Source organism: Malus sylvestris, chromosome 6 (genome assembly GCF_916048215.2).
Source record: "Malus sylvestris chromosome 6, drMalSylv7.2, whole genome shotgun sequence".
NCBI lineage: Eukaryota > Viridiplantae > Streptophyta > Magnoliopsida > Rosales > Rosaceae > Malus > Malus sylvestris.
In genome coordinates, this window is record NC_062265.1 from 24,956,123 (window position 1) to 24,975,904 (window position 19,782).

The 19,782-nt window shown below is 37.5% G+C and overlaps 1 protein-coding gene across 1 annotated transcript; it reads right to left on the minus strand.

Annotated features, from left to right (window-relative positions):
* Positions 1-5,443: 5,443 nt before the first annotated feature.
* Positions 5,444-9,649, minus strand: LOC126625157 (probable lysophospholipase BODYGUARD 3). The gene is made up of 4 exons (XM_050294239.1): positions 8,746-9,649; positions 8,324-8,655; positions 7,702-7,901; positions 5,444-6,224 (listed from the first exon to the last, which is right to left on the minus strand). The coding sequence occupies exons 1-4, from the start codon at positions 9,272-9,274 to the stop codon at positions 5,897-5,899; spliced, it is 1,389 nt and encodes a 462-aa protein (XP_050150196.1). The 5' UTR covers positions 9,275-9,649; the 3' UTR covers positions 5,444-5,896.
* Positions 9,650-19,782: the final 10,133 nt, after the last annotated feature.

The following is a 19,782-nucleotide window of genomic DNA, read 5'->3' on the forward strand; positions in this document are numbered from 1 at the left end:
TGTATTTGTTTCCTACGTTTTAGGCCGAAAGTTTGGGAACATATAGATGCTATGGGCTTGAAGAAAGAGCCACTATTAATAGTGGGGTTAGCTCAAGTAGCTGCTCAAGAACTTCTAAGCAGGGCCCATTTCTGCTCCCCCTCCGCGGTGAGGTACGGACAATAAAACCTTCGTGCCATCCATCCATTCCTCAATTTTATGCACGGGTAAATTTTGCAGACAGTGGTACTAGCTTTTTAATTCACATTTTTGCATTGTTGGTTAATCGATGTCCTTGATCCTCTATTTCAAGAAATATTTTCTGCAAGATCTCTTTGGTACTTCATGATCTCCAATTCTCACTCACCCCATTAAACTTGCACTCCATATATTTTATTTTTGACATACTTAGGCGAAAATCTTTAGATTCTAACACTTCTCACCAAATGTTAAGCTTCGCATTTACTTCCTCCTATGTTTCATCTATCAACATTATATCATCTATGAAAAGCATACACCAAGGGATATCTTCTTGAATATGTCTCGTTAACTCGTGCATTACCAATGCAAAAATGTAAAGACTTAAAGCTGATTCTTGGTGTAACACTATGGTTATGAGAAAACTTTTAGTTTGTCCTTCATGAGTTTTTACCACAATCCCATCATATATACCTTTTATTGCTTGGATATATGGATATATGTTATTCGTACTCCTTTCTTCTTTAGAATCCGCCACAGAATTTCTCTTATGACCCTATTATACGCTTTTTCCAATTCTATAAAGACTATGTGCAAATCCTTTTGCATATCTCTATATCGTTCCATCAATCTTCGTAGGAGATAGATTGCCTCCATAGTCAAGCGCCCTAGCATGAACCCAAATTGGTTGTCTGACACTCGTGTCTTGTCTCAGTCTATGCTCATTTATTCTCACCCAATGATTCATTGTATGACTCATCAATTTAATACCCCTATAGTTTATGCAATTTTGTATGTGTGCCCTTATTTTTGTAGATACGCACCAAAATACTTTTTTGCTACTCATGTTAATAAACTTGTTAGTGATAATGATATTTACAATTAGTGATGACACATCAACATTCTTTTCTTTATAAAAAAACAACGGATGTTTGTTTTTTACTTGGACTATTTCTATCATATCCTTTTATGCTATGAAACTTGCATCTCATCATCGATTGATTGTTATCCTGATATCTTTAATTATGATGCTTAATGAACGCGGGGTTGTAATTTGTTTCTTGTCATGCTAATGTTGAGAGACGGATGCTTCTGTTGTTGCCGAATTATTTGACAAAAGAAAAAGTTGTAAAACTGTGAATCTTAAAACTGATGTAAATCAGATGGTGAAATGGATTGTAAATCAAGTCAAAAGGTACATATTGGATAGCAAGAATAAAGCTTTGCATATTTGTGCTCCAGTGCCTGATTTGGGACCATAACCCACCATTTCGAAAAAAACGCAAAGCGCATCAAGCTCGCTGTTGTGACGTGACATACGAGCATTTGGGCCAAAATCTATCAGTTACAGCATAATTAGAATAATGACATTAATTCGTAGTACGACCGTCACCTTCCTTCTTCCTTTTGAGAGATTTTTCAGTATAATCGTCACACGAAGTGGTACACTACGTATCCTTATATAAATGGTGGGTTATGTGTGTTAAAAAAATTAATAGCTTAAAAATTAAAATTTTCCACTATTTGCATAAAAACACATTGTGTATCATCCGTTTTTCCATCACAGCTAAAAATTTCTTCTTAATTCCTGTCAACCTATATTGTTTGCTTCTATCAATACCTATTACATACAAACCTACAGTGCTGTCAATGTAGTTGGCTTGGCCCATATGCTGATTTAGCCACTACTGGTGGTACTTTATATCAAAAGAGACCGTAAGATCTGACTCGCGATATGTTAATATCCTTCAACAACCTGGACGAATACTAGCCGTCTGCACAAAAATCAACTATTTGCCTTACTATTATTTATATAAATTTCTACGCCAACTCCCACACTTCAGTTACTCACTACATATCAGAAACAATTCAACCCTACTCTATATATATATATATATATATATATATATATATATATATATATTATATAATACTTTGGATAATCTTCATTTGAGGTATCTTTACCACATAGATTTCATAATCGGAACCGTTTAATTTCTTAATCTTCATTTAAAGATCATCTCTAAAAAAATTATTCAAATTAGATATCTTTTAATCATCTAAAACATCTATTTAATAGATACATTTAAATGTAAATGATCAATAATCTGCAAATGAAATTAAGAAATGAAATTTGTTTTAAGTATATAATTTATACGGTGAATATATCTTATTCGCAATGGGTGAGATATGTAAATTATGTCTTCCTAATGTGAATGTTTTCTTTGCACGGTGTGAATATGAAGATTTGATCGCGTCAACCTTTTAGGATGCATGAACAAAATTCACAGTCGGACATCTGAAAAAGTAAAGCATTACTCACAAATATAATGCGCACATCACGCCGTCAAAGTTGGGCGGAGATTTTCTCTCAAATATAAATCCTGGGCCATGGAAGTCGAGTTCATGTCAAGATTTAGGGGCAACAAGTCAAAATCGTGTACTTGAATTATTATGAACATGTTTGTAGTTTGTTTGAACTGTAGAAGACGTGTAGTAATCAAAATTTAGAAATTAGTATGCCAACAATTAAGATGACCTGGTATATTATACCTAACAGAGTACCATGCATTTACTACTACAACCATATTTCCTTTCCTTTTTGGCCAAGAAATTTCTGAATTTGGTCACTGGAATTTGGTCTCTCCACAGCATCATGTGCCTCGTACCTGTATGGGTCGCCATGTAACCACTAAAATCAAATTTCTTTGTTTTTTTTTTAAAGGAAACAACTTTTTTTAGTACGAGTGGCATTTTACATTAATCTCTACTAATTAATAAAACTTTCTTTGTCAATCAAAAGTGGGTGAAAAAGGCTACTTAGTCTTTTATCACACACAAAAAATGATGGGCAATAATGTAATTTCACATGTCCAAATTTTAATGTTTTTTATTGAAGCCTCACATACAGGTGATATTAAAATACCTCAAATATTAAAAAATAATTAAAAGAATAAAAAATAAAAACCAAAAACAAAAACCTCTCACTTCCCCCACGTTTTCTCTCTCCCTCTCTCCTTCTCATTTTCTAAAAAAATTTGTTCATACACACAAAGTGTGTAGGCAAATACTAATCTACATTAAGAGAAGAAAGAGAGTACAAACCTGAAACATAATGGTTTGAAACGAAAGACCCTAACCACCATGATAATCTACCACTTACAACGACATATTTCATTCAGTAAATAAGTGCATTGAGTCTTCAACACCCACTGAGTAATTTAGTAGTGTGACATCTCCACATTGATATTTGATGACTATCACAACAAAACAAAAAGAAAGGGGTCGTTATTTTTCTAATCATTGAAATGTTTTGAAGTTACACCAGGTGCCAAAAGTTTTAATGATTAAATTGCTACGTTTTAATCTTTGTAATATTTTAAGAGTTTAATGTTAATACACGTATGAATTAGTTGTCATCACTTGGAAGCACATGATTGAGAAACTATCTTCTAGAAACAATATTTCCCCACTTGAGTCATTACTTTGGAGACATTTTATGCTTGCAGTTATGTTAAAGAACTGCTTTTGTATAAAATTTTTTTGAGTTCTTTAGAAATAGAGTCTTGCGACTCATGTTCCTTAAACAAAATCCACCTAATATATTTTTTTTAACAAATAATATGATTTATATTAAGAAGAGAAATGGACTAAGCCTCACAATGAACTAGCAATAATGTGGTTCAAATTCCTCTTTGGCGAGAATCGAACATAAAACTTTTCACTTATAAGTGAAGAGATATACCACTAGATCATAATACTAAATAGCAAATCCACCTAACATTAAACATCCGAATAAAACTCAAATATCAAATAAGTTACCATGCAGACAAATAGTGTCCTTTTATCACAAAATATTTACCATTTATGCCACAACACCCTAGCTAGTCATGTCAATTAATATAAATTCTCACTATAATTATGATGAACAATTTTTCTTTAACAAATAACCCATATAGAAATTCCAAGTATAAATATTATAATACATTCTAACAAAAATTAAAAATATATAAATCAATTTACTTATATGTCGAGTTTTAATTAGAGGAATTGAATTTCAGGAGGTAAAGTCATATTTTTAGTAATTTTTTGACAAACTATGTTGTTAGTAGGTTAAATTGTCAGTTAGTAGGGGAAAAGGGGATTGGTGATTGAACCCACACTAGAGTGTATGGACATACATAATTGCTTTCTGTCATTGCAGTAAACGCCATATATGTTTTTATAATAATAAAATGAGGGCAAATACACGACACCACTTTTTTTACACATTTTTTTGTGAGGCCCACCCACTTCTTAAAGTATTTCAATGATCCAAACCGTCTATCTTCTCTCAAAGATCGATTATGTCTACCAAAAATCACGCAAATCCAAAACCATATGACCGTTGGATTAAGGATTTAGAGTTTCTGTGTAAAGTCATATTCGTCCATTTTCTTTACTACAAATGAATGTATTACGGTTTCGTTTTGTCTAATTATTTTGCAAGGATGACCTATTAATTATTTTATAAAAGACAGACGGTTCGGATCTTTAAAATACATTACGTAGTAGACCCCACAAAAACTTACATCAAAAGTTGTATAAAAATGTGGTGTCACGGTCCCCAATAAAAAATTATAAAGACAAAACCTAATTCCTATTATTTATATTTCTTTTTAGGAGCTATACTAGGAGAGGAAAATGCGAAAACTTAACAATACAAGCGTTATATTTTTTATTCCCTAGAGAAGCAAGCTCATGGCTTCATCAAACCCCTTAAGACATCGTCCATCACAATAAATATTAGCCGTGGGAGAGCTTTGCTACTTGCAATTATCTCAAAAGGATTTGTGAATTTCTATGTTTCTACACTAAATTCAATTTTTTAACAAATGATATTATCTACACTAAGGGGAGAGGGATGAGTTTAGCCTCACAATGTGCTAACAATAATGTGGTTCAAATTCGCATTTGACGAGAATCGAACCTAAGATCTGTCACTTACAAATGAAGAAGAATACCACTAAAATGTAGTACTAAATGCCTACACTAATTAAACTATTGGAAAAATGAGAGTTTAAACCCTAAACAAAATAAATTAAAAAGAAGACTATTCGTCATTGTAATTCACCACTTCCAACTTTTCCTCATTGTCATAATTTCGATTCTAAATTCATCTCACTTTGAACAGTCATACAAATGGAAAAGAGAGAGAGAGAGAGAGAGAGAGAGAGAGAGAGAGAGAGCGCTAAGAACCAAGGAGAGAACCCATGAGAGAGGGAGAGAGAAAATGGAGGTGGTTTATTGCTCAACTTCTTCCGCTCTTATTATATACCTGTCAAGATTCTATTCATATGATAAAACTTGAAACCATTATTTACCATGTAATCTTACACTTGAAACCAACTACTGGAGAAGAAAAAAAAACAAGGCTTAATTTTACAGAATTTCATGTTCACTTTAATCTTATCAACTTGCTGATAATTTTATGACTTAGGGTTTCGGCCACGACAACCCCACAATACACAGGGTAGCGATTTTCACATCGTCTAGCTAGCTAGCTAGAATGCCTACCTGAGACCTCCGCAGTTGAAGAGGGATAAATTTGAGGCTCCCATTATCTCATATTAACTCAGGCTACTTTTATATATCGTCCTCTTTGCTATTTGGATATTAAGACGTGCAATCATATAGACTCAACATGCCCTCATCAGATTAAAGGTCTTAGTTATTTATCTTAATCCCTTGATGAATTTCTCCAAATATTCTCAAGCTCTCTAGCAAAAGCTCTCTGTCTTCCGACCACGATGGTAATGTGATCTTTCTTGTCAATCACCTTCACACGTGCCCGAGGAATTTTGGATTGCACGTTATAGCTGCACTCGACCGGGATAAGCTCATCATCTTTGCCATGAAACAAATTTACGTCGCATTTTAGATTGTCTCGGACAGCGTCTAGGTATTTCTCCATCTTGCCGGCAGTGCCACATATAATGTTGTGCAATGTGTGCCATGCTGCGTTATGGGTGTGACAGAAGAAACCTTCGAGCAAGAAAGTCCTTATTCTGTAGTGTACAAAAGAAAACTAATTAATTCGCTATGAAAGTTGGTATATTTACTTGTAACATTTAGTGACTCTTTCTTTGTAAATTCAGAATTATTAACGTAGATGCACGTCTAAAAAATGTTAATATTTAAAGTATGTTATGCAGACAGACAACCAAATTTGTTAGTGCAGTATTTTCATCTGTGTAATTTAATTTTAATTTGTTTAAATTATTACTTGCATTAGAATAATAATATATGTTTAAAATATGCTACATACATACATACATACATACATACATACATACATACATACATATATATATATATATATTGAATCACCTGCCACACTGCAAGTATCGACTTTTATATGGGAATCAACTCTTGCAGCTACATTTTACAGCATAATAAATGAGGAAACAAAATTAAATTCGAACTTGGAATTGTAAGTCTCCATCGGTTGTGACATTTGGTCACATATATTTGACCCATGTCCCTCACGCAACGAAGAAGAAATATGACAATTGGACCCGTCTTTGGATGTTCTTATTCCATTGCACCATACCTTCCCTAATTTTAAAATTTTACTCAAACTCTAGAGAAAATAAAAAAGTATATCAAATCTATGAGGTTTATATGTGGTGAAATAAAAGATTTTGGATAATACTTTCTTTCATTGGCGAATAATGTATCTTGACCAAATAAAATCAACGATCAAAATCGTTCAATTTATTAGTCTTCATTTGAAGATCAATCCTACAAAAAATAATTTGAATTAGAGATCATTTAATCATTCGAACGTTCAAATAAATGGATGGCTCATTATGACTATCTTCCTTTATACCTACACCGTCAATTTGTTCTATGCATTTAAATGAATAAATAATCTTTGATTGAAATGATTTTTTGTAATGATTATCTTCAAATGAAAATTAAGAAATTGAAAGGTTATGATATAAATTTTGTACTGTCTAGATACGTTAATAAAGGGGGAATGAGCTCATCCTCAATAAGAAATGCAAGTATTATCTACAAAATTTTCTTTTCCTTATCAACCAAGGAAATATAAATTTGAACCTTAACATCTTTGATCAAATACAGCGTTGTATTTAATGCAACATAAAATGAACGTGTCAATTTAAAAACAATATACGCTGATGAATAAAAGGAACTTTTCATTTTTTGTATTACGGTGGTAAAAATCAAAGTTACTAAAGTTATGGTAGCCCAACCATCACACAAGCAGATTGCCAGCATTCAGTTACTGGTTGCAGATGGGTTGGTTTAGGATCTATTTAGCCATCACTGTTGGACCAATCAATCTAACACACATAAAAAATTAAAAAGTTGTCCCACAACTACCGTTTTGAAGGTTGGGAAATTAATGGCAGATAAGATTATATAACATGATTTCGTGTGTCTAAAAATAGGCTTATTGGGTGGTTAGGAATTTTAACACAAGAAAATATTCTACAAAGGATGCTGATGAAAATTTACCTGTTTCTGGTGATTAGTTTGGTAAGAAATTCCACAAACCGGTGGTTCTTGCAAATGAGCAAACAAATAGTCCTTGAGATGTGCTCGTACCAGCAAGCAATGGAGGCGCCGAATGCAATCACTGGCCACACCCGCCGTGGCGCCACCCTCCTCATCACGTATTGTGTTGCTTGTTCTCCCTTTGGTATTGGGTAATATGGCTGCCACGTCACATGTTAAGAAAATATACATTAGAAAAATACTCAAATCAGCTGGTAAAGCCAAAACTAAGCACAAACTTGTGGACAAATAATAACCCATATAAACGTACACCTTTACTGGATGTGACAACATAATACAACTGTTGAAGAATGTAAAACAATTTACGGGTTAATGTTGTGCTTATTTTTAGCAAAAATGATTTTTGCATACTCTTTTTTTTCTTCTGTACAGTGTATTTTTATCATCTGGGTTTTTCTTTTCGTCTTCAATCAGAATGCCAAAAAATAAGCAAAAATGTGTAATAGAAGAAAAAAAGTACGCTGAATTCAGTTGTCATATTTAAAACTGCGCGGTTTTAAATCAGAATCTAATTTTAAGATTTGAGTGGTGTAAGGGTCATAAATATGTTAAAAAAACTTACAGGTGCAAGTAAGGTGAGGGACTTGATGGAGGAAGGGTGTTTAACAGCAAGAGCAAGGGCAAGAATGCAACCCAATGAATGAGCCACAATGTGGAAGGATTTAACATTGTTGGGTTCAAGCACAGATCTTTCGATGATCTCCAGATGCTCTCTAAGTGTGTACATGGAGTCGGTTGGCTTTGGACTCCTCCCAAACCCCAACAGATCAATAGCAAAAAGTCTAAAACTTGATTTTGCAGCACTTGAAAAGTTTGGGAACAATGTCTCTGTCCAAAATGCTGATGATGAAATGAACCCATGTATGAATAGAACATCTTCTTGTCCCTTATACTCTGAAATCACAACAATTAAATTAAAAAAAATGTCACATATATGTTTTTGTAGAGCTGAAGAAAATGAAAAATATATTATCGGTAATTTACCTCTAGGTCCATCGGTTTTGACAAAGAGTGTTTCTGTGCAATTAGAGGTCCAAGATGTGCAAAATTTGCAATCACAGTCCGACCACCTTGGGATTGGATGCAAATGTTGGCCTCCAATCTTCCCTTCAAGCATTTCAACAATGGTAGAGTTGACCGAGAAGGTCGATCGAGCAGTTCCTTTCTTGATCTCCTTCATGCTCAGCTTTGAGACCTCGGACAAGAGCGAAGGGCGAGTGTAGAGCGTGTCCGAGATCTCCTCAAGTTGCAGCTTGGTTGAGCTAAGGCACACAATTTTTGACTCACCTTGTTCGGAGACCAAGATTTTGCCACTGCCGGTAATGGTTTCCTTGGAGGAGGAGCAATAGCAAGGCTTCCATTCTGCTTCGATGAAAAAATCAGCAACTTTATACACAAAACAAAGGATGAAATCCACAAGGTCGAGAACCGAAAACACAATGAAGCTCACAGCCTCGTTTATGACTCTTCCGACCAACGTTAAAACCAACTTGGTTTTTCTCATTGCAGCCATATGTAGCAAAGCTAATAAGGACCCAAAAAACACACACCAATCCCTAAATAGTATTAGTGGCGATGGATTAAATATGGTTTAGGGTCAGAGAGAGAAGAGTCTCAGTGTGCAGACTGCAATGCCGTAGCTGAGAGTTCCTTGTTCCTCTGATCTCTCTCTTAATAGAAAACCCAATAGTTGAAATAAGAGATGAAATATAGGAGGTGGGGCATGCCTCACTTTCACTATCTAGTATCTACAGATGGCTGGTGAAAGTAACCATGGGACAAACTTGCTCACTCTCCCTATCTCTGTTATAAAGATATAACCCATGTTACATTTTATTTAAGCGTGTGGGAGAGTTGAAGCGTGTGTGTGTGTGTGTGTGTGAGAGAGAGAGAGAGAGAGATAGAGAGAGAGAGAGAGAGGGAGAGAGAGAGGGATGGCTTGCATTGCAATGGCAATTGACAATCCAAGTTAGCAACAGATGGGAGTGAAAAGGAATTGATTGTTCATAAACATGGTTTGTTGGCCAAGATAAAAGGTAGGTGGTGGTTGAACCCCCCAGGTATAGCAACAAATTCCCCTCCTCAGCAAAGATTTGGTCTATACTTTAATAATTATTACCCAATAAAATGTTGTTGTATAATTATTTTAAGTTTAATTAAATCATAGATATAGACGGACCAAGTTGTTTCTTCTGTGCATCACAAAACCGTGCCACAAGAGAGCGGAAGAAAAAAAAAAGTGGTCACATTGCTTACCCATGAGAAATTCTAGGGTACAATTTTTCTCATCCACTAGGTTACAGCTCATCCTATGTGGCTCAAAGTTGCCCAACTCATTAATGTACCCTAAGACTTATTTATTTGTTTGAAAATGAATCAGGTACTCCCAAACCTCTAATATTTATGGCATGCTGTCTAGACCACATGAACCAGGTAACAAACCTCCCTCCACCGTCCTATGATCATACAAATAATTCAAACATTTTTATTAATTGGTCATGCGGAAATTGAGTTGTGTATTATTCTGCAAATTGTTGCAACTCAAGTAATTAATAATATTTATCCTTACATCAGAAATTACGTGTTCAATTTCTCGAGTACCAATTAATAAAATCGGTTAATATAAAATGAAAATAAGAAGTGGATAATGCATACGCTGTATTTAGAGGACTTTTCTATGCATGTCGATGAAAACAATTAGGGTGGTAACTGCTAGCACACGGGCACTGCATGGGGACTTAATGAAGTAAAGTACTCTTGTGAGCATCGATCGGTTGATATATCCTTGTCCGATGAAACGCATAAGTTGATTTAGTGTTGGGAGTGTAATACCCGGGATTGGAATCTAGTAATGCAAATTAACATGCATGTACGCATGCATGGTTGGCTGATCCGAATATTGCATTGATAGGTCGGTCGCGTAATAATAAAGACACAGTAGTAGTACTCATCGTAATTTGAAAGCTGATTAGACTTAACACACACATATACGTATAGAGGTGATTAACAATATTAGTTGACTCGTGCATGCATGGCCTTATTAGCAAAAGATGGCTAGGTACGTATACTTGCTTGATCGGGTTAATCGATTAAAATGATATTGTAAATGTTATAACATATTACTCTATATTTCTAACATGGACTTATCTTTCTCAACTTGATTTTCAAATTGGTGCGTATCCCGATTTACAGTGAGTATGATGTGTGATTTAATTTTTTTTCTTGTTTTGCAAGCTTTTATATTTTAGGTTTTATTTTAGAGGGGTTGGGTTTTAAGTCCCTCCTCTTTTTCTTGTAATTTTTCCTTGTGTTTTCAAGAGAGGTCAGGTTTATATCCTCCTTTTACTTGTAATTTATATTTTTTTTTTCATCTTCTTTGTATTAAGAGGGGTAAGGTTTATACTCCCTGACTAAGTGTAGTGTTTTTTTTAATTTAATAAAATTCACCTCGCATTGCCAAACTTTTTCAAATAAAATATTACACTATATTTCTGAAGCCTTAACTTGGCGCTTCATATTATTGGATATTGTAAGGAGTGATTAATCTAAACCCTTGACAAATGTCATAAGATTAGGCAAGCAGTTAGGAGTTTGTTATAACAGTTAGCTTAGAGTGTAAGCTAACTTAGTTGTATATATATATACCACAATGGTGTAAACTGTAAGGAAAAATATCAATACAAAACATATCACTTCTTCTCTAAGAACTCTCTCTCTCTCTCTCTCTCTCTCTCTCTCTCTCTCTCTCTCTCTCTCTAAGTCTGCAAATGATCAAGCTTGGTTAACATGGTATCAATCGCCACTCTAGCTTCATCAGCGTTCATCTCGATGCAAGCATAACGACTTCACCGTTCTTCGATCTTGGATTATTTTTTTTTTTGCTTCCGCTACTCTCTTCTCTGTTCTTCGATCTTGGATTCTTGCTTTCTGATAACAGGTTCTTTCTGATTTAAGGTTCCTCATCTCTAATTCTTGGATAATTTCTTCGATCCTGGTTGTGCACACAAACTGCTTGTGTTTTGTGCTCTGAGAATCAATTTCTTGTCAATCAACAATGGTGATCGCCACTCAGTTACATATTTTGCAGTCTTCTATTACTTCTCTCATTTCGTCGGTTTCAACCTCTGTAACCATGAAATTGGATGACACCAATTACCTAACTTGGCATTTCCAAATGCAACTTTTATTGGAAGGTCATGGAATCATGGGGTTTGTTGATGGGTCTACACCATGTCCACCTCGATTTCTTGCTTCTAACTCTGGGGATTCAGAGACTTTTTCTGGACTATCAGCTGATCAGTCTCTTGCTCATAAGGAATCAGATGAATATTTGGTTTGGCGCATGCATGATCGAACTTTGATGCAGCTCATCACCACCACTTTATCTTTACCAGCGATCTCTTGTGCCATTGGTAGTACGAGTGCTCGAGACCTATGGATTCATCTCAAAGAACAATTTTCTATTCTTACTTGGACAAATATCTTTCAGATGAAGTCTGAATTGCAAATTATCAGGAAAGGCGCTGATTATATCACTGTATACCTTCAACGAATTAAAGAAGCGAGTGATTATTTAGGTGTTGTGGGGGTGTGTTTTGAGGATGATGATATCATGATCCTTACATTGAATGGGATGTCCTTTGAGTATAACACCATCCGGTCTATGATAAGGGGACATGAATCAATTATTTCCTTGAAAGATCTTTGGTCCCAATTACTTGCTGAAGAAGCAATGATTAATACTCTTCATACTGTTCCTATGCTCAATGCCTTAGTGGCTCAATCGCAAAAATCTGCAACCTTTGAATCTCAGTCTCAATTAGGGAGATCGTATCCTGCATATAACAATTCTCCTGGCTATAAATCTTTCAACAATAGGAACAAGGGAAAATTGAATTCGAATAATAGGTTCAATAACTCTAAACCATTCTTCAATAACGGTCATCCTGGTTCTGGTATTCTTGGCTCGACTCCACAGTATGGAAGTTCTCCCCTTACCCCTTGTCAAATTTGTTGAAAAACCAATCATTTAGCTAATACATGTCGGTTTCATTCTTCTCAAGGTTGTCATATTTGTGGCAAGAATAATCATATGGTTGTCACTTGTAGATTTTGAAATGCAACTTCGTCTACTGGTTGTCAAACATGTGGAAACCCGAATCACAATGCTGAGTTTTGCTATCATAAAGGATCATCATCTCCAATGACTGCTATATATGTGTTGACCCTAAAAACTACCAAGCCTACGTGGCGCGCAGGTTGAGTAATTAAAAGGCTAACCACGTCATTCGGTTATGTGTGGGGTGTGCCAACTCGACTGCCGAGCTTGGTCAGTGAGTAAAATCAGTTGATGTTGCGTTGGGCGCGCTGTTGACTTCAGAATCTCGTGACTGCGGCCAAGAAAGGAACACATCTTGGCCTTCGAGTTTTAGAGCTTAAAGACAAGGCTGCTAGTTTTGTGAAGTTCACGGGTCGTCGGCGCCGGGTTCGGTCACAGTGATTTTATTTGTAAGAGTATAAGCACGTTGAAATGGCACCAAACTATACGGACACAAGTACTCAAAAGAGATGTATGTATTGATGGTAAATGTGGTTCGGCCATCAGAATGCTGAACTCTAAAACTTACTTGTGAATATCCAATCATAAAACAACTAATCATTCAGTGTGCCGAGCCTAGTAATCTGTAACACCTCACTTCGCCGAGAAGGCTAATGAGATGACCTCTGCCAATAAGGACTCGAAAATCCTTTTTGACAGAGACTTGGATAAGTAACCAGTCGGCCTCGAAGCAGTGCTGTTTATCCAAACTGAAGATGTTCGCCGGTTGCCTTCACAATGTTGTTTATCCAAACTGAAGATGTGTTTAAGGAAAAAGAAAATAAAAATCTCAAGGTTGTTAAGAGGTTTCGCGTAGAGCGAGAGTTTGCGCATTGCAGTTTGTGTGTTGAATTGAAAGGGCTTGAATGATGTACTCCCTTCTTTATTTATAGTAGCAAACCCCCTCATGGCCAAGCTAGAATCATACTCGGATTATAACTCCTTAACCTAATCTTATTAGGTCTCAGCCAATCTGTTGCAATAGGTTTCTAAACCAAGCCCTATAATGAATCAGATTCATTCCCGTGCTCTCAGTGCCTCCAACATTGAAACTCCTTATTGTACTAGGATTTGATTTCTTCGCCCTTATCCAAATCCATCCCTTTTATAATAGGACTCAACCAGCCCGATTGGACAGCTAATGACAGCTGGATGGCCCATAATACTTCTCGAAGAGCATTAGATTGAGCACAAGTCTAAGCTCAGCCCAATAATATTATTTTGGGCCTAAACATTGCCATTTCGCTTCTGAGGTCTTCAGCCTAGAACTCCTGGCCGAGCCTCGACCTTGAAGAAATTAAATTAAATCTTTAATGTACCTTTGAAAAATAACAAAAAGTCTCAAATATTTCAACCACCCAGGCACATTTATGAAGCACGATTGCACGATCTCATCATGATAGACATTTTTCGCAATGTGGCCTCATCCCAGCATGTCTGCCCCTCTTAATAATGATGCCTGAGGTGTGCGGCCTACTGAAACATCGTCTCACCATAAACTTGCCGCCAAATGTAATTGTGTAACCTTGATTCGTGAATGTTTCGGCACCCCAAAGTTCATGTAAGCAACAAAACGTCCTTTCGTCATTAAACTCGTCGTCACACATCATTGTGCATCCTTAATTCGTGAGGTTTTCGGTCTCTTCACCTGGATTTTTTTAATACCAATCATGATTGTAAAAATCCTCCGGTCGATTTTACCCCCTAAAAACTGCTGATCTTCCTCCTAAAACACCCATAAATACCCTGCTCTCTTTCAGTCAAACTTTACACTTTTAAAATTCTCAAATCATATTGCCATTTGCTCTCAACCTAGAAAAGCCAATCTTCCCAGAAAACCTTCATCTTCTTCTAAAACCCAAAAAACCTTCATATTCTTCAATGGCCACCAATACTTTCATAGCCAAGTTGGTCGAGGAATGCACTAAATGCCAAAGTATCAGTAATCGAAACATTATCAAAACCGTCCGATTTGAGGATAAGCCAAACGTTTCCTACCAAACCCTCGGCCCATTGTTCAAAGATGATGTTCCATAAGTGAGCACTGAAATGCTCAAGGACCATTGCCTGAAACCCTTATTCCAAGGGTATGAATGGTCGAAATGGGAATCGGCCAAACCCCGAGGAGTTTGGCCTTTGACCACTACGGTCTGGGCTTTCTGGGTTACTCAAATATAGCCACATTTTAGCGACGAATGGAAAGCACTTGGCATTTTTTATGCCATTAAACTCTCGACCATCGAGATTAACTTGGATCGAGAGATCGTGATGACTACTCTGAGCTTTTGGTGCTCGGGCGCCAATACAATGGTCCTTCTCCTCGGCCCTCTTGGCTCAAAAATGGTGGACATCACAGTCATACTTGGCACCTCTCATACCGACCTCCCAGTCGACAATTCTTTTTCCGGGTATCAATTTGACTTGGACCTGAAAACCATTTTTAAAGATCGTGCTGTCGAAACCTTGACAAAGAAGAATAAAAGACTGCCCAAAGAGGATGCGCAGAAATTACACAATAACTTCTTCAACTACAACACCCTAATCACTCACTTCGCCGTCTTGAGAAGGGAAGATCTTAAGAAAGGTGAACACGGGGCCTTCTTATTCTATTGGTACAACAAATGCATATTTTTTGCCAGGTCGAATAAATGCCAGGACGAGAATATGCATGTCGCCGAAGCCTTGGCCAGTGGTCATGTCCTGGCCCTCAGTCCGACCATTTTTGCCAATCTTACCAGGTGTTTAGAGGAGACTACCGTGGGGAAAATTGACCTCCACCAAAATGGCCAGCTTTGGGTTTTTCAACTCTGGTTGTAGGTCTATTTCTCGACACTGCGGCCAGACCTTGCAAGTTTCACTTCTTCCAAACCTATGGGCCTTGAGCTGGCCTCATGACTCATTCCTTCCCACTCAGCCGAAGAGATCCTCAAATATTTCTTCAGCCTAAAAGACTTGTCGGACAATGAATTCCAGATTTGTCGTCATCGAACGTACCCTCTTCCATCATCTTTTCAACATCGACATGGGAAGACACTGAGGAAGCTGATCTCTGAAATTCCTGGGGGTTATTTATCATCACTCACGACTTGCCCTATAGTTGCAAAGCTCAACGAGGAAGCTGGGAAGTCTGTCACCCTAACTTCTTGGCTCGTCAACTAGGCTATCTTCAAGGATGCCTTATGCCATTTCTTACCTTTGTCTCCCTCTTGAGCCGAGAACGCCTCTCCGGCTCTTTAGAGAATGAGTGTGACATAACAGAGAAGGATTTCAAGAAACGGTGTGCTAAATTCCATCTTCAGCTAAAAGCTCCAGAATCTCGGTGTGCTAGCATCTTCGCCGATTGATGGGTTGCTTACACTAAGGACTTCTTCAGCGTTTCAGTCGAGGAAGTCTCCAAGAAGCTTTTTGGTGACCGCCCCAAAATCCAAAGAAATGCCCCAAGGTATACATTTTTCCTTCTTACTTTTCTTGCTTGTTTATTTTGAACTTCTTTTTTATTCAAGCTATGTATTTAGGTGGCTGGACCATAAAGAGGGTCGAGGTGATTGCAATGGCCGCGACTAAGAAAAAGCTTGCCCCTCCCCTGAGGAAAACGACAGCTGTCGTGCCAACCCCGTCAAGCAAATGGCTGGTGAAGCACATCGACCGAAAAATGTGACAAGAAATTGGTAAAGAAAGAGGAACGGGAGATCCATGTTATCTCCAACCAATGTCCTGGAGTGGACCTGGAGCGGACCTCGCAATACTTCGCCATTTTTGAAAGGGCCCTCCGAGCTGAAAACGACCTTTAGGCTGCAAAGGCTGCTTATGATGCTAGCGGACCAAAGGTTGAGGCCATAAAAGTAAAGAAATGTGATTGGCCAACCTCAATCGTTAAATTGCCAAACTTCAGCGTCAAAGGTCGGTCGTCACTTCAGAGCTCAAAAAAGATTTTGAGGCAAATAAATCTCTCCTGACAAACCACGCGGCCGACTCAAATTAAATACAGCAGTTACATCTTGATAAAAGAACAAGGCAAGCCGAAGTTACCATGGGTGAAGTAAGGTGGTTGGAATTGAAAGTCGCTCATAAAGCCTTCCTTCTTTCGACCCCTTAGGATTTTTGGCCTTATTAACCAGCTATCGAATTCTTTTTGTAATTCTCATTTGCACACCTTTTTTGCAGAATTAATGAAATGAAACTTTTATTCTCACATCTCCCAAGTGACTGGATAATATTTCTTTAAAAATTTCCCATTAATTGGTAGCTTATGAATAAGGCCAGTTCGATCTTTAAGGTGGTAAGCCCGATTGCCGAGAACTTTATGGACGATGAACGATTCTTCCCAATTCGGTGACCATTTTCCAAATCTGAGGTAGTTGATTACTACAGGCAACACGGTTTGCTAAACTAAATCTCCCTCGCCGAACATTTTTTATCTGACTCGTTGATTATAGGCTTGCTTGGCAATCATTTTCTGTGCCACCAATAAATTATAAGCATCAAACCAAACTTTCTCCAAGTCTTTTAACTCTTGTCTCATAGCCTGATTATATTCGGCACTGAACAAACTACTTTACTCAATTACTCGCAATGAATTTATACTTAACTTGACCCTGTTACTGATCGAAGCAAAGTCCGATATGCCCATAAAGCCTCGTTTTACTTCAAATGGCACATGCCTGGCTTTTCTTTGATCATTTTTTTTAGAATGCCGATCAAAACTTTATTACTTGCTTCAGCCTGTCCATTTGCTTTTGGGTAATACGGCATGGATTGTTTGAGTCGGATTGTTAACTTCGCCGTATATTCTTTGAACCTATCGTCTGTAAAGATTGTGCCGTTGTCAGTTATGATTGTTTCTGGTATGCCGAATCTGGTCACAATGTTTTCTTCTACAAAATTGCAAAACTTCCTTGCATGTTAACTCGACGTACAACTTTGCTTCGACCCATTTAGTGAAGTAGTCTATTGCAATAAGTATTCGCGCATGCTTAGATGCCCCGGAAAATGGCGTAATTTTGCCGATTACATCCATGGCCCATCTTTTGAACGACTAGGGTTTGGTGACCAAGTGAAGTAATTCGGCTGGTACTCTTTATATAGGCCCATGAATTTGACACTATACACATCTCCTTGCATACTCGATACAATCCTTTAATATACTTGGCCAGAAATAGCCATGTCGGCAAAGTAGCCAATGCATCTTACATCTAGATTTATGAGCTCCGTAAATTCCTTCGTGTATTTATGTAATTGCTTAGGCAGCCTCCTGTGGGCCGAGGCACAACAACAATAAACCATCATTACCTTTCTGATATAATTCATTCTGGTATGACACATAGTTTATGGCATGGACCTTTGTCCTCCGATCATGTTTGTCACTGGGGTTATTGAGATATCGCATAATCGACCTTCTTCAATCGTCTGGTAACGTCTCAACAGTGCAAACATCTACATAAACCTCTCATACAATTGAAATCTAGCTTGAGAGAGAAATAACAACGGTAGTGATCTAGGGATTGAATGATGATGCCAACATCAGTCGAGGCCGAGGTACTAGAGCCATCAAAGTACATCGTCTAATAACTATCACGTGTTTCGACCATGCCGATTTCGACTTCATTACCCTCGAAACCATATGGAGAGGGGTTGTTTGGGCCCAAAATAATATTATTGGGCCAAGCATAGGTTTATGTTCGGTCCGAAGCTTTTTCGAAAATACTGTGGGCCAGGGGTCATGGGCTGCCCAATCAGGGCGGTCGAGTCTTATTGCAAGAAGGATTAATCTGGATAAGAGCGAATAAGTCAAGTCCTAGTATGATAATGAGTCTTAATGGAATAAGGATGTTAAGATTTGAGAAGTGAAAGTGGCCGGATAAGGAGTTTGGTTCAAAATCCTAGTGGAGGTAGGATTGGCCGAGGCCTGGTTGGATTAGGATAAAGAATCTTAATCCGAGTATAGATCTGATTCAGCCAAGATGAGATTGACTGTTATAAATAGGAGGGGGATGTGTCATTCGAAGCCCCCTTTAATTCAACGCACAAATTGGCCTAGGCAAACCTCTCAAACACCTCTGAGACTTTTATTTTCATTTTTCGTCGACACATCTTCATTTTGGATAAACAGCACTGTGAAGGCAACCGGTGGCATTTTCAATTTGGATAAACAATATTATTACCGTAGAATCAGCTGACCGAGGAGCACCTTCAGTTTGGATAAACATCATTGCATCGAGGCTGACTGGTTACCTATCCAAGTCTTGGTCGAGAAGGATTTTCGAATCCTTATTGGCAGAGGTCATCTCATTAGCCTTCTCGAAGAAGTGAAGTGTTACAGATTACTGGGCTCGGCACATCGAATGCCGAGTTGTTTATGATTGGATATTCACAAGTTTAAGAGTTTGTCATTTTGACGGCCGAACCATAATCACCATCAAGACATACATCTCTTTTGAGTACTTGTGTCCATATAGTTTGGAGCCGGTTTGACGTGCTTATACTTTTACAAATATAATCATCGTAACTGAACCCAACGCTGATGATCCGTGAACTTCGCAAAACTAGTAACCTTATCTTCAAGCTCTAGAACTCGAAGGTCGAGACGTGTTCCCTCCTCGGCTGCAGTCGCAAGATCAAGAAGTCAGCAACGCACTTAACGCAACATCAACAAATTCTACTCATCGACCATCGACTTAGCACTCCCTGCATACAACCGAATGACGTAGTTAGCTTACAAATTACTCGGCATGCGCGCCACGTAGGCTTGATACTTTTTAGGGTCAACATTTTAGCACGCCCAGTAAGACAAAGTGCTAAAACGACGAAGTTCATGTCCGTCGAAACACAATCGGTTAAAAAGAAAACAATCATGAGAAAGTCAACGGCCTACCTACCAGTTTAGAGCCCCGGACAAAATTTGTCACATGCACAAAACCTTCTTG